Genomic DNA, 13,944 nt, shown 5'->3' with positions numbered 1-13,944 from the left:
AATTTCCATATCCATGTCAGCCTTTCATAAAACTCCATTTATGTGGAAAACTAAAGTTTGACTCTATCTTTTTGGCCTTTTACCTACAAAACTCCATTTTTTATTTTATTTATAATTATCCCTAGATTTTATACCATGCATGTTACACTATTTTTATTTTTACCTATTCTAAAATAAAAAATTCCAAAAAATTAGGGGGGCCATGGCCACCCCCAGCCCCCCTTCCCTCCACCCCTGGGTACATGTCCCCCACGTGTCCAATAAAAAATAATTTCTGAAAATTTCATAGAAGTGTCGGACACCGTGTCCGTATCGGACACATGTTCGACATTGGGAGGGGTGTCCGTGCTTCATAGGTCTAGGCATAAGACTTGGTCATAGTCAAGATAAATTTTAATCAATATGATGAATTGTTTTGCTCTATACTGCAATTGCTCTTTTTATCGTGTGCTGGATAGTTTGCAGTCGAGTAGAGAAGAGTGTCGGTTCATCCCAGAAACCCGATAACATTGGTTTTCGTACTAATTTTGTCTATCGTCTCATTAAAGCCTTCTGTTTATACTTCCTCGTATAAATACGATTTTTCTACAGTTCCTACCTGGACATAATGACCAGCTTCATTGCAAATATAACATTTACAATCTTTTCGTTCGGCTCCATCTTTGACTCTAGAGGGGATATCCAGTGTGGTCATGCTAATGAAAGATTCGTCAAGAATTGTATCGGATTGACGTTTTTTTGATTTTCCCTTTGATCTGGATCTTAGGGGAAAAAGAAAAAAGGAACCAAAAAGTCCTCCAAAGCTTCTAAGTCCTTAGAAATCAAAAAAGATTGTAAATGTTTTTGTAGGTTTTTTTAACGTACAAATTTGATGTGTTTTTTCATTTACTTGCTTTATTTTATCATTTGATCTTGCAAGCGAACATTTGCCCTGGTTGATTGAGAACAACCCTGTTCACACCGATTCAATAATGGTATTCAAGGTTTGGATAGGAGGACCAGATTGATTTCGAAACATTCTATAATTTCTCTCCTTCCAAATGTGGTACACATAGCTTGCAAAAGTGAGCTTCCAGGTTTGGATTCTACTTTTCTTCAATTTACTTTTCCAATTTGATGATACCCATACAAGAAAGTCCTTAATTCTATGAATTGAGGCTAGTATAGAACCCACACTTATTTTGTATCCCATTCCACACACTTTTTGAGTATACAAACTGGTGGAAAATATGCTCATGTGATTCTGCTGCATTTTGACATAGAGCACACACATTGGGTTGCATTGTGTATAGATTTGTTGGCTTGTCTTGTGTGAATAACTTCTCTTGTATAGCAATCCAAAAACAAAAGCTATGTTTAGGAATTACATCACTAAACCATACCAATTTGATGAGACAAGTTAAAGTCCAAGGTACTTGATGGGGAGGGTTCCACATTGGTAGTGGAATAGGTTACAAATGGTTTCTTTAGTGGTATTAGGAACTTCATTAAACAGCAAGAGGCTCTTAGATGGTTTTGGGGTAGGGTCAGAAAAAGAGCTGAAGGTATCAAGGGCATCCATAGGGGGGATATGGGGTCCCCTGTCTCAATCCTTTAACATTCTTGAAATAGTCACATAATTCTCCCACAGAGAACCCGCGGAGAGCAAAGATCTTTGTGATATCCTCTCAAGAGCTCGAGTATGTGCATATAAATCTTTAATATTTGAAATTGGTAAGAAATTGTCTCTGTTTGTCAATTTTGATCAATGTTTTTTCTAAAACTCCAAAATACCTTTAATAAAAATGTAAATTAAAATTTATAAAACTTTATTTATTTAAAGAGTATTTTGTTTTAAGGACATTTTAAGTATTTAAATCTTTAAATTAAAAAAATATTATTATTTGCTCAATTTAAAAATATGTCCGGAATTTTTTTTTTAACACCAATAAAGTATTTGCACGTTATTTTAGAGGTCCAATACATATAACCTTCCCTTTTTGGAGATTCCAAAAATTTTTATTTACTCAAGTTCAAAACTTAAGCATGGTGATATGTCACTATAAGTATATTATATTTTAAAAAATAAAATTTTAAAGATAAAACTGTCCTTAAAGAATCTCACTTAGTAAAGAATTTCAGTTAGTAGTAATATCCTTCCATGTCCCATAGCCAAACTATTCTTTATTCGTTAACCTAAAACCCTTCCCCTCTTCTTCCGCTGTACCTATATCTGCATCTCTCTCACGCACACACAATCACACACATATACAGAGGGACTAAACTAGGGTTTGTGTCAAAGCTATGTTGCGAAGGAACGTTAGGCTGAGGAGAGAGTATCTCTACAGAAAGAGTTTGGAGGGAAAGGAGCGTTTGCTATTTGAGAAGAAGAGGAAGATAAAAGAAGCCTTAGAAGGTATTTTATTTTTATTATCAGTGAATAAACGATTCATTCAGAATTTGCTTTGAAATATGAATATATGTATATTCGATAGCTTCATATATTTATGTCATTGTCTTTATGTTTATGATATGAACATTTTGTAATTTTGGTTATTATTTTTCAGAGGGGAAACCAATCCCTACCGAGCTCAGGAATGAAGAGGCAGCCCTTCGCCAAGAAATTGATCTCAAAGACGAACAAACAGCTGGTATAATCTTCTCTTTCTCATGTGTATGTGTGTGGGTATTGGATTCATTTAATCAATATGAAAGTTGCATTGCCCTGGGGTGAGTTTCAATGATTTTGTTGGGTTGCTGAGGAAGTAAATGAAAATAAAAAAACATTGAATCTTTATGGACCCAATAGAACAGAATCCTCTGCCTAATAGCACCAATCAATGTAACTTAAGCATCAATCTTCTTCTTCTTCTTCCTCCTCTCTTTCTCTCTTCCCTTTGAGGTCACTTCTCTTATTAAATTGTGAAAATTGAACTTTGTTTGGGGGTGTTGGTTTGAAATTGAGGGTGGGCCTTGGCGCAACGGTAAGGACCATGAGGTTGCTCCATTGTGACATGGTGGTCTTGGGTTCGACACTGAAAACAGCTTCTCCATGCGGAGGTAAGGCTGCTTACATTTGACCCTCCACAGAACCTGCAATGGCGAGAGCCTCGTGCATTGAGCTAGCCCTTTTTGTTAGTTTGAAATTGTTCTCATTTGTTGAAGCAAAAATGTAGATATAAAAAGGAAATAGGCTTTATTTTAGACTTTTCAATATTTTGGACCAAAATAAAACAAAGTCCTTTTTTATTTTTTATTTTATTAATTTTTCCAAGTTATTCTCTTACATCTACACGGACACACACATCAGAGAGAGTTGAGAAAACTTCAAGAACTTCATCTGAACTTCTTTTATTCTGTTACACTGATTGTATGCATTTTGGTCCTTTTTATGTTACCTGATAAAGTATGAGCATTTGAGACTCTGTGTGAACTACACACGCACACGCACACGCACATGCACACATACTTCACTTGCTTGGTCTACTCGTACCATAGGATTTCTATGGTGAAGAATCCATGTTCTTGTGCATAATTTAAGGTCAGATGTATGGATGTTGAATATTTGTTCATGTGTCAAAAACTGATTCCAGTTTGATTTATATCACTATTTGCATTGTTTATTAGATAATAGTTCTGTTAGTGGTTTAATTTTTCTAATATCTTATCTTACTTTTCTCTGTATGCTTCACAATAATTTTTCTGTTCATGAAACTAATGTATTGTTTCATTTGATATCTTAATTGTAGTTCCAAGGACACACATTGATGATGAATATGCAAATGCATCAGAACAAGATCCTAAAATTTTGCTAACCACATCCCGCAATCCAAGTGCTCCTCTTACACAGTTCGTAAAGGTTGGTGCATGAGTTCACTGAAATTTTAGTTTTCTCAATTCTAACCTGGGCTTTCATTTATTTGTTTTTTTTGGTCATTACCTTGGTTTATTGATTTTTCAGGTTCATATGTATTTAGTTAGCCTGGGACATCCATTCTAATTTATTCAATTTTTTTTGGCAGGAATTAAAGATCGTGTTTCCTAATACACAACGAATGAATCGTGGTGGTCAGATTAGTTTGTTGTGTTGATTCATTTTACTTTTACTTTTGATTTTCTTATGTGCAGGTGTAATTTCCTGCTGACACATTGCATGAGGTTGATAATAAATTTTCATAATAAATATTAATAGTAATAATTATTATTATTTTTATAATGTTAGTCTGTTTCTTATTTATTAATGAGAGTTTTACTCTAGAAGTTTGATTTTTTCTAGAAATCAGTGTAATTTCAAATTTATGTTACTCCCATTTAAATTTTGAACTATTTCTTTGCTACCATAATGAATTCAGTAAAAGACATTTGTTGGTTCCCACTACCTGTTGCCTTTCAGGTGGCTTTTCTTTTTCCTATAAATCTGTCTTTCAAGTTTCAAGGAGACTTGAGAGTATAGGTGTTTATCTTCTTTTTTTTTGCTTTGCATATAGATTTCTATAGATGGCTCTTTTAATGAATTATATTTATTTTGCGAACAAGAAAAAGAAAATAAATTCAACTAAAGAGCAACCAGTTAAGTGCATGGTTCCATAATGTTAAGAAGCATGGACATTTGTGAGGAAATGTGTCCATGTTGGACGTGCTTGCAATATCAATACTTCTCAGAATCTCGGGCATTCATGGAACCTGTTTGACACATCTTGACCTTGTATGTCATTTAAAAGTAAAATTTTGGACATTTGGCCAATATATTTTGACACCGATAAATAAGTGATCAATGAATGTTGGATGTTTGGTATGCCTTCATTTTAGCATACTGCAGAGAGTAATTTAAGAAAAAGAAAATCAAATATGTATCTAATATTTCTAAAATGTTTGACCATATATAAAAATAAAAACTCAAATATAGAAATGTGTTGTTAAATGTATCACCATGCGAATAGAGAGACGAGTCCTCATAAGTATGCCTGCACATATGAACATGCATATGGATATATAAACGTAGAATATACATATACACACATTTGTCTGTCACTGCTACATCATGTCTATAAGACATAGCTAATTGACTTTGATTATTTTTTCACAAAGTTTTTCTTAATATGATTCATAAGTTACATAATTCATACAATGGAATTAAGGCGAGGATGATGATGATGAGGAAGTTACATATTTCATGTTTCTATGAAAATATTAGATCTGTTACAAGTAATTGTTGTTGTAGATATTATAGATAAATATACCTTTTGCTGACATGTCCTTGCCGTGTGATTTTCCATGTTGTGTATATCTTTTTAGTATGTCCTTGTGTATGATACATAAACCAAAAATACATTTTATTGTTATCTTAATTGGGGTAAAGCTTGGAAGGTTTTCAAACAAATATTATGTAATGGCATTTCTACATACCTTTGCAGGTTATTTCTAAAATTATTGAAACATGCCGTGCACATGATTTTACGGATGTTGTGTTGGTTCATGAGCATCGTGGTTTGCCAGATGGTATAATTATTAGCCATTTACCTTTTGGTCCAACTGCCTACTTCGGATTACTCAATGTGTTAAGTAGGTTTTCCACTCTAATGTCCTTTGGAAATTATTTTGGGCCTATTGGTTTTTGGCTTTTATCTCTTATCTATTACTTGCCTGTAGGTTACAAGACATGATATTAAGGACAAAAAAGCCATTGAAACAATGCCTGAGGCTTACCCACATTTGATTCTTAACAACTTCTCAACCAAGGTACAAACATCCAAGTGTTCAGATATCCATCTTACAATTAGAAAATTTTAATTCATAGTCTAGACATAATCCCAGGTGCTTTTGTATTGTCAAGAAAAATTTATCTTACTTATGAGTTATGGATGCAGTTCAACCATGCATATGCTTTAGGCCACGATTCTATGTTTGCAAAGATAGGACTTTCTGTATTTATGCCATTGGATATATAACAAAATGGCACATTAATAGTTTAGCACATTAATAGGTTTTCAGATTAGAAGAAAATCTATTTCACTGTTTTCATATTGAACCTATCTAAAAATGACTTGAATATTCGTAAATAAGTAACCATTTGAAAATTTGTAAAATTTGAAATACAATAGGATTTCTTACTCTGTTAGTGTTACTTTCTGTAGTGCTAATAGTCTCTCTCTCTCTCTCCCCTTTCCTCCCTAATTTGTGATTTTTTTTTTTGGGTTCATTCTTATAGCACTGTAGATAAGTTCATGCTGCTATCAATTTGGCACTACTAACCAATTTGTTTTATGTTGTGGGGTTGATTTATCTATTAGGGGTAATGTTTTGTGCTTTCGTAATACTTTTGGATCCGTTGACTGCTGATAGCTTGGTGAAAGGACAACAACCATTTTAAAGCATTTATTTCCAGTGCCCAAGCCTGATACAAAACGTGTATCACTTTTGCTAATCAGTCTGACTATATTTCCTTCAGGTTGGTTCCTTGCTGCATATTCTGATATATGCATGTTGGATGCTTAACTAGTATAGTTTTAATTTATCAGATGTGTCTATTGCTATTATTCCGTGTATCTTTCAAGATGAAACTTTTCATACTTAACCACCATTATCCTCTTGGATATCCTATATGCATGTTCGCTATCATGGATCTGAACAACTTTGATGTTATATACTCGATATATATGTGAACTCTGTAGTTTCTTGAGGACTACAAAGTCATTAATCTTCAAGTTCCTTACTTTTTTTTAACACGGATGAAATCATTTTACATGGAGTTGTGAAGGGATTTTGATATAAATTTAGTATCCAGTTTTGGAGTTACTTAAATTGTTTTAAGGTGAAAGATGTAGTAAAGTTTCTAGGTAGTTGTATCAAAGACTTGGTTTCAAATCCCCCTTCATCAGGTTTTGAGGCTTTATGATAAGGGAGGGCTACCCGGTTTGTGTAGCCATGCGTTGGACCAAAACTGAAAGGAAAAAAATTGTAGAATTTTGGACTTTTAATTACCTCAGTGCTGATTAGTCTGTCTAACCACGCTGAGTAATGACACACTCTAGCAACGTCTTGGTGAGGTGTGCGATGCTGCAAATAAACCAATCTGTTCATACTCAACTTAAGTTGAGCCCCAGTGTGGGCTCACTCAAGCTCATCAATTTATTAAGTAAACTGAATCCAGGCCTTGTAGAGCAGTCTGAGCACCATTTAGTTTTCCTGAAGGCTTAACAGCATTGTCATCTAAAGCAGTGCCAGTGGTTACTCTATCTACTGTTTTATTGTCTGCTATAATTGTCATACGAAAGAGGCAGCAGTCTCACCACCATTTAGTTTTCCGGCAGGCTTAACAACATTGCTATCTAAAGCAGTGCCAGTGGTTACTCTATCTACTGTTTTATTGTCTGCCATAATTGTCAGAAAAAAAGTTGCTAAAATAGCTTCAGAACTTCCCTCTATCGTTCATCACGGTTCATAGGAATCCAATTATTTTTTCTGTTCCATCAATGGATGATATTGATTGAACAATCATGAAAGTAATATCCTCAATGAAATGAACAGTGTAGCTTTTGTATGGTATTCTGTTTCAATTTCTTTTCTCCTTTTTCTAAACATGCAGGCATCATATTTATGAGAAACGCGGAGGTCCTAAATTGAATGAGCTGAAGGAGATTGGTCCTCGGTTTGAATTGCGGTTGTACCAGGTATTTTCCTTTCAATTCAAAACTGCAACGACAATTAAAGCCTTTTCCCAACTACTTGGGGTCGGCTACATGAATTCAAGTCACCTCACAACCCAATTTGTTAGATCTATTGCTTTTGGCATTGTTGTACTTTCCTGCTAATTGCCGGGCTATGTTCTTTAATCTAGAAATGGCAAAAATTGTCTGGTTTTTTATTACCTTCTATATGCTTAAATGCTTGACACCCCTAACAGCCATCATCTGGTCTCCAGTCCTAAAAGAAAAAATATGCAGAATTCTTGTTGGTGGCAAATTCATATCTTATATTTACTATAAAGGAATATCCCTCAAACCATAATCATAACCATTATCCTACACATTTTTTTGTTGTTGTTTTTGTTCAGTTAATTGATGCTGTTGCATAAAAGATCTACCGGCAAAAAACTGGGTGGGATTTAATATTCTTTACTAAGAAATCACACTTAAATTATTTATATAAAAGAAATCACACAAAATTTTTTAGGGAGAGTATCCTTTAGAAATATGCCTCTTTGGTGTGATATAGTGTGTTTGCTCATAAATTGGGTGGCAATTCGTGTTAAATGGTTGTGTTGAGATGAGGACATTCAGGTATATATGTCAACCCTAACACAACCTGTTTATTATTAATGTCCAGATGTCTTTAGTTGAACACGAACTGCCATGACTCCAGTGACATATTTAATTAAAAAAATTATAATTATGTAACGTGTAACATGACACGGCTTGTATAATAACCTAGTTAATATTTTTTATTAATTAATAAAATGAAAATATCAAAGATGAATAAAAAACCCAAAATATTAGATGAAATATTTGAATTTGGAGTGAACATTTATGTCTAGGGTTATTATGGTTGACAAATATGCCTGTTTAATTTAAATATAATTACTTATAAAAGTTTAGACAAGTGATGAATATATTCATGCTGACTAGATACATTTAGTTAAAGAGATGGAGTCCCTAAACACGAACACAACCTGTTTAGTTTAACAGATGAACAGGTTGACATGCTTAAAGTCGACCCACACCTGCCAACTTCATGTTTGCTTTGAGTCATATTGGCAGGTAGTGACAAGATTTGTCACCTCTACCCAGAAAGAAACGCAAGTGTATGTTGCATCCAAAACAAAGAAGACATGGTCTTTGGATTTCAATATGCAAGAGATATTTACCTGGACAATCCACAGGTGTTTTCATGAGGAGTTGGATTTGGAACTAGCCCTTTGTACCGACTGATCATTAATTATCTTGCTAAAATCACTTCTTGTTAGTTAGCTAATGATTCTTGGATGAGTTTATGTGAAGGTTGCAATGTCATATTGACTTATCAAAAAAAAAAAAAAAAGGTATGCAATGTCATATTGTAATGTGGATCCTAACATATTTCTCAAGTTACCTTGCAAAGTTTCTCTCCTGAGTTTCGAAGAACCAAAGTTTTTTTTAAATACTGAAATGTTGATCCAAACATGAGATTTGCTGGAGTCTTGATTGTCTTTTGAGTGATTCTTGGTCTTGGATTGTGTTTCTGTCGTACTGTTGCTGTAGATATAAATTCATTTCCTGGATAAAAAGATGGGTGATTCTTCTTCATTCACGGAATGAAGTCCTGTATTCATGCTCTTTTAAAGCAAAATCAATTTTGAACCAGTTTGTTTCTTGACAAGGAATTTAAGGTGTAATTAAAGATGATGTTGATAGCATCTAGTCTCTTCTGATCGTTTTCGTCTTCTGAGATTATTTATGTTGATTTGCATTTTGTTATGCTTCATGGAAAACTCTACGTTCTTGGTTCTTGGTTTAGTATTCTGCCTCCAAGATTTGTTTGCTTTATTCATGCCCTCATTGTAGTGTATTTCTTTGTTTGACCATCGTGGGTTGATTTTCTTGTTTTCGCTTCTTCTGATGTTTCAGATTAAAGCTAGGAACAATGGATCAAGGTGAAGCTCAAACTGAATGGGTCATTAGACCATACATGAACACATCCAAAAAACGGAAGATTCTCGGGGATTGAGTCAACCTCAAAGCAATTTCAAGATTTAGCCTTCTGATTTGTAATGTCTACGAGGAAACTGATCCTTTTTCTGCTTAAGCTGACAATTATATTCCAATTCCAATTGGTAGTTTCATCACCATTAAAATCCGCAGATCTTTTGCCAGTTACATGCATGGATAGTTGATTAAAAACCTTCCACACTAGAGCTGTCTTCTTTATTTTCTTTCTGCATCGATGTCATGTAGCTGGATGGTTACATGATGGTATCGTCAAACTACAGACCTCTGTTTAGAGCATGGACTGCTCACATTCCCCGAATGATACATTTTGCAATCGCCTATTACTCGAATTCTAAGGGCATTTTTCTGTATGTTCAAGCATAAAAATCTATTTGGTAGTTTTGATAATGCATGCATCACCGTTTCATCTATGCCAACAGAGATGGGAAGGGGGTTAATGGAGTTTCAAGATCTTCAGTCCAATCTCTCCTTGCAGGATATTGCACCTCTTCGGTATTGAATCTCTCCACTAGCTTTTGCTGGTCGGTAAGTAGATGGAGTTCAACACGGGGAAGTTGTAGGAGATTTTTATTTTATTTCTATTTATTTTGGGACAATATACTAAGTTGCAGAATGCACGATCTTGTCCATGACGTTGCACAATTGGTTATGAGGTCTGTGAGTGTTACATGCGGAATTCACCTCATTTTCTTTTTGTAACGACCTACTCCACCACATGGTATGATATTATCTGCTTTGAGTTTGAGCGCGCACGGTTTTGTTCTTGGGCTTTATCACAAAATGTCTCATACCAATTGAAATGACACACCTACATATAAGCACTTCACCTTATCATTCTCCAGGTGATGTGGGATTATGCACCCGTAGTTTGCCAGTGTGGTAGCTTGACAGTATCTCGCACCCGCCCATGGCACACCCACCCATAGGGTTATCACACTTTTCGTTTCTATTTTTTTTTGTTTTTACAAACTCATCAAGGACCTACTTGTCATCCCTATCTTTTAATACTTGGTCTTGCCTTTTTCTTTTCGTTTCTGTATTTTCCCACTCACCAAGGACCACTTGAGAGACTAGCCTTTATTAATCCTTCAATTATTTGGGGTGTTGCACATGGTCTTGCTTTTTTTTTTTTTTTTTTTTTTTTGGTCCTTGAAATGTTAGTTTCCATCACTAGATTATGAAACATTGAATAGGACTTGTTCAACATCTCAACTAAAAAAAAAAAAGGTAAAGTATAGCCACACTCCCTGAGGTTTGGCAAAAGGACACTCAGAGGAAACTTAACTGTTTTTTTGGACAAAGACACCTCTTGAAGGTTCAAAAATGGACAGAGACACCCCTTTACATGAAAAATTGATCAAATTGCCCTTTAACCATTTATGAGACTTTTTTAACTTTACAATTTAATAAATTAGACCAATCTACCCTCATGAACAATTTATGCATAAAAAAATAATTAAAAAAACTTTATATTGTTCACTTTTTTTTTTTTTTACTTTATAAATGTCTCAACTTCTTAAAAATGTAGACGTCTAAAATGATTTTTTTGATCCAATACATATATTTCAAATAAATTATATTTTGTTATTACTTATTTTCTTTTTCTTTTTTATTTTTAAATTAAGATGCTTAATTCTTTCATTAAAAAAATTAAACCAATCTCTTTTCCTTAGAAATAAAAAATATGGTACCAGTATGATTTTATGCATCTTAAATTACATATTAAATATTATACATTTCCCAAAATAAAAGAAAATATTACATCTCTTATTATCACCAATGCATTCTCATGATTAAAATTATAAATTTTTCCTCATGCACATGATTTTGATGCTTTGATCCACATCCAAAAAGTTACAAAGAATTAACTTTCACATATCAATTTTTTTCTATCCCCAGTTTTTTTCCTAGGGATAGAACCCCCCCCCCCCCCCCCCCCCCCCCCCCCTTTTTACTAGGGATAGAAGTAATAATAATAACTTTATGATTTGAAACCCTATACCATTCATGAAAAAGAAGAAAGAGGAAATGCAATCCACAACCCAAATCTTTAAATTAATAGAAAAATAAAATGGCAGACAAAGGAACAGTAGAAGTGATAATGAGCCTACATCACACTATCAATCATATCAATATATCTGATTCTAAGGATGTTTAGCAAAAACCCAGAAGCACTTTTCAGTTTAGATGAATTTAAACAAAAAAAATCTCATGGGGTTATCTCTCTAGTTCTACTTAACTACATATATGTCTATATCTAATAAATATTAGGGTTTCTAAGAAGAAGAAATGCAAGGGACATGATATTTTATTTTCGGGTCAATGTGACCCCAAAAATCGATTAAATGAAAAAACAGAAAAAAAACCCATTGAAATTGAGAACCAATATACTAGGCACACAATAAACCCAGAAGATAAGTTTTCAGAAAATCAAATCCAACCGTGTTTCAACATCACATAAATAGAGGAATGAGAAAACAGAGTGATTTTTAACAACCCCATAAAATCAACTATGATTCTTACCTTGAATTTGATACTGAAGCTTGGACAAAAGAGAAGAAGAAGATAATAGAGGAGAAGAAATTGTTCATGAGGGTAGATTGGTCTAATTTATTTAATTGTAAAGTTAAAAAAGTCTCCTAAACGGTCAAAGAGTAATTTGGTCAATTTTTCATGTAAAGGGGTGTCTTTGTCCATTTTTGAACATTCAAGTGATGTCTTTGTCCAAAAAACGGGTAAGTTTCCTTTGAATGTCCTTTTACCAAACCTCAGGGGGTTTACCCAAAATTTATTGATCATCTACTCCATCTCTTAAAGAAGAATGATTGAAAAAAAATTTCCTTGTAAGAAAATTATTACAAGTTTCTGAATTATTGGTTTTGGTAAGATCAACACTTGACACGTGTGAACAAATGTATAAGAATGGCATAAGTTTTATTTAGATTTTATTTATGATAAAGTATGTTTATTTATTTATTTTTTTCGTAGTTGGTACTTGCACACACGTCTCAAGGAGAAGATCAACCTAGGAGAAGATCGACCTAGGGCATAAGAAATTTAGCAGAGTGATCCCTCGTGGATTACATATACAGATCTATACTTAATTGAAAAGAAAGAGATCGGTTGGGGAAGAACAAACCAGTTTCAGAGAGAGGACGGAAGGAGAAATCGAGATAGGGCCAGCAAGAAACAATCTTCTGACACACATCGAATCAGAAATATATATATAGATATATACTTAACTTGACAAAAATTACGTCGTTTTTATATATATACAGTTAATTAAGGACGGCAACTTACTGTCCCAAAAGCGTATTTTGATAATTTTTTATTAAAAAAATATAATTTCACTTAAATATCCTTTTGGGACGGTAACATTACCATCCCAAAAGGCTATTTTGATAATTTTTTATTAAAAAAATTTATAATTTCACCAAAATTGGCGCTAAGTTTTGCCGCCACCAGATTGGAGGGGGCGCTAATTTTTTTTTGGTCTTTTAGGGATAGGAAGGAATATAGTGTCACCAAAAAAGGTGTCTTTAGGGACAGTTTTTCTACTGTCCCTAAAGGACTGTCACCAATAACCCAAATTCTTGTAGTGTAATTGTAATTATTTATTTGTTAAGTCATTGGTTTAATGCATCGTTTGAGTTATAATTAAGTTTAGGGTTTATGTTATAATTAGGTAAGTCGACTTATAATGAGTCGTGGGATTAGGATTAGGATTTAGCATGAACCTATATATATATAAGACAGTATGGTTTGCTAGGTTGAAAACCCTATTCACGACATAGTGTCTTTAGAGGAAAAACAGAGAGAAGCTGTAGAGGGAATCAGAGAGCGTCGTGAGAGATCACCTGTAAGGCTAAAGGAGAAAGAAGGGGTTGCTTTGGGATGGGATTAAGAAGTAACAGAGGAATGAAATTGTGATCAGAGGAGAAACAGTCTTGGAGAATTCTGAAACTTAGAGACGGCGTTGAAAGGTTTCAAACCGAAACCTAAAGGCAAGTTTCAGTCTATCTCTTTCCTGTAAACTTGTGTTCTGTGCATTCTTTATAGTCTCCAAGGTTTAATTCAACTTTAAAATTGATGGTTGATGCATGTGTAGCAGACTGTAACTTGTTGTGTTTAAAGAACTGAAATCGTTTCCCTGTATACTGTGTTTGTTTATGAATTGAAACTTTTGTAAATTAATTCATAGTGAAAGGTGAAGAGTTTTTAGGACTATAGGAACTTAGATGGAACCCTAGGAATGTTAAAA

At 33.9% G+C, this 13,944-nt stretch overlaps 1 protein-coding gene and 1 long non-coding RNA gene across 2 annotated transcripts; both read left to right on the top strand.

The window, feature by feature from the left end:
• The first annotated feature begins 2,283 nt into the window (after window positions 1-2,283).
• Window positions 2,284-4,113, top strand: LOC132272504 (uncharacterized). The gene is made up of 4 exons (XM_059773639.1): window positions 2,284-2,395; window positions 2,547-2,630; window positions 3,729-3,838; window positions 4,108-4,113. The coding sequence occupies exons 1-4, from the start codon at window positions 2,284-2,286 to the stop codon at window positions 4,111-4,113; spliced, it is 312 nt and encodes a 103-aa protein (XP_059629622.1).
• A 106-nt stretch (window positions 4,114-4,219) lies between these two features.
• On the top strand, window positions 4,220-10,386 carry LOC132273693 (uncharacterized). Its single transcript, XR_009470226.1, has 5 exons — window positions 4,220-5,541; window positions 5,629-5,718; window positions 6,270-6,427; window positions 7,565-7,649; window positions 9,582-10,386. It is a non-coding gene; the product is annotated as an uncharacterized LOC132273693 (long non-coding RNA).
• Window positions 10,387-13,944: the final 3,558 nt, after the last annotated feature.

The sequence above is a fragment of the Cornus florida genome, unplaced genomic scaffold (genome assembly GCF_030987335.1).
Source record: "Cornus florida cultivar Cherokee Brave unplaced genomic scaffold, ASM3098733v1 CherokeeBrave_3.0.0_Hap2_Chr09, whole genome shotgun sequence".
NCBI classification, from domain to species: domain Eukaryota; kingdom Viridiplantae; phylum Streptophyta; class Magnoliopsida; order Cornales; family Cornaceae; genus Cornus; species Cornus florida.
Note: the sequence above shows the minus strand (reverse complement) of the source record. Positions and strands in the feature narration are given on the sequence as shown.

What these genes read in the sequence shown, in the direction of transcription:
- LOC132272504 (XM_059773639.1), top strand. Translation starts at nt 2,284, where the DNA reads ATGTTGCGAAGGAACGTTAGGCTGAGGAGAGAGTATCTCTACAGAAAG. An exon ending in GATAAAAGAAGCCTTAGAAG is followed by an intron (nt 2,396 to 2,546) that starts GTATTTTATTTT and finishes ATTATTTTTCAG; the next exon opens with AGGGGAAACCAATCCCTACC. An exon ending in CAAAGACGAACAAACAGCTG is followed by an intron (nt 2,631 to 3,728) that starts GTATAATCTTCT and finishes TCTTAATTGTAG; the next exon opens with TTCCAAGGACACACATTGAT.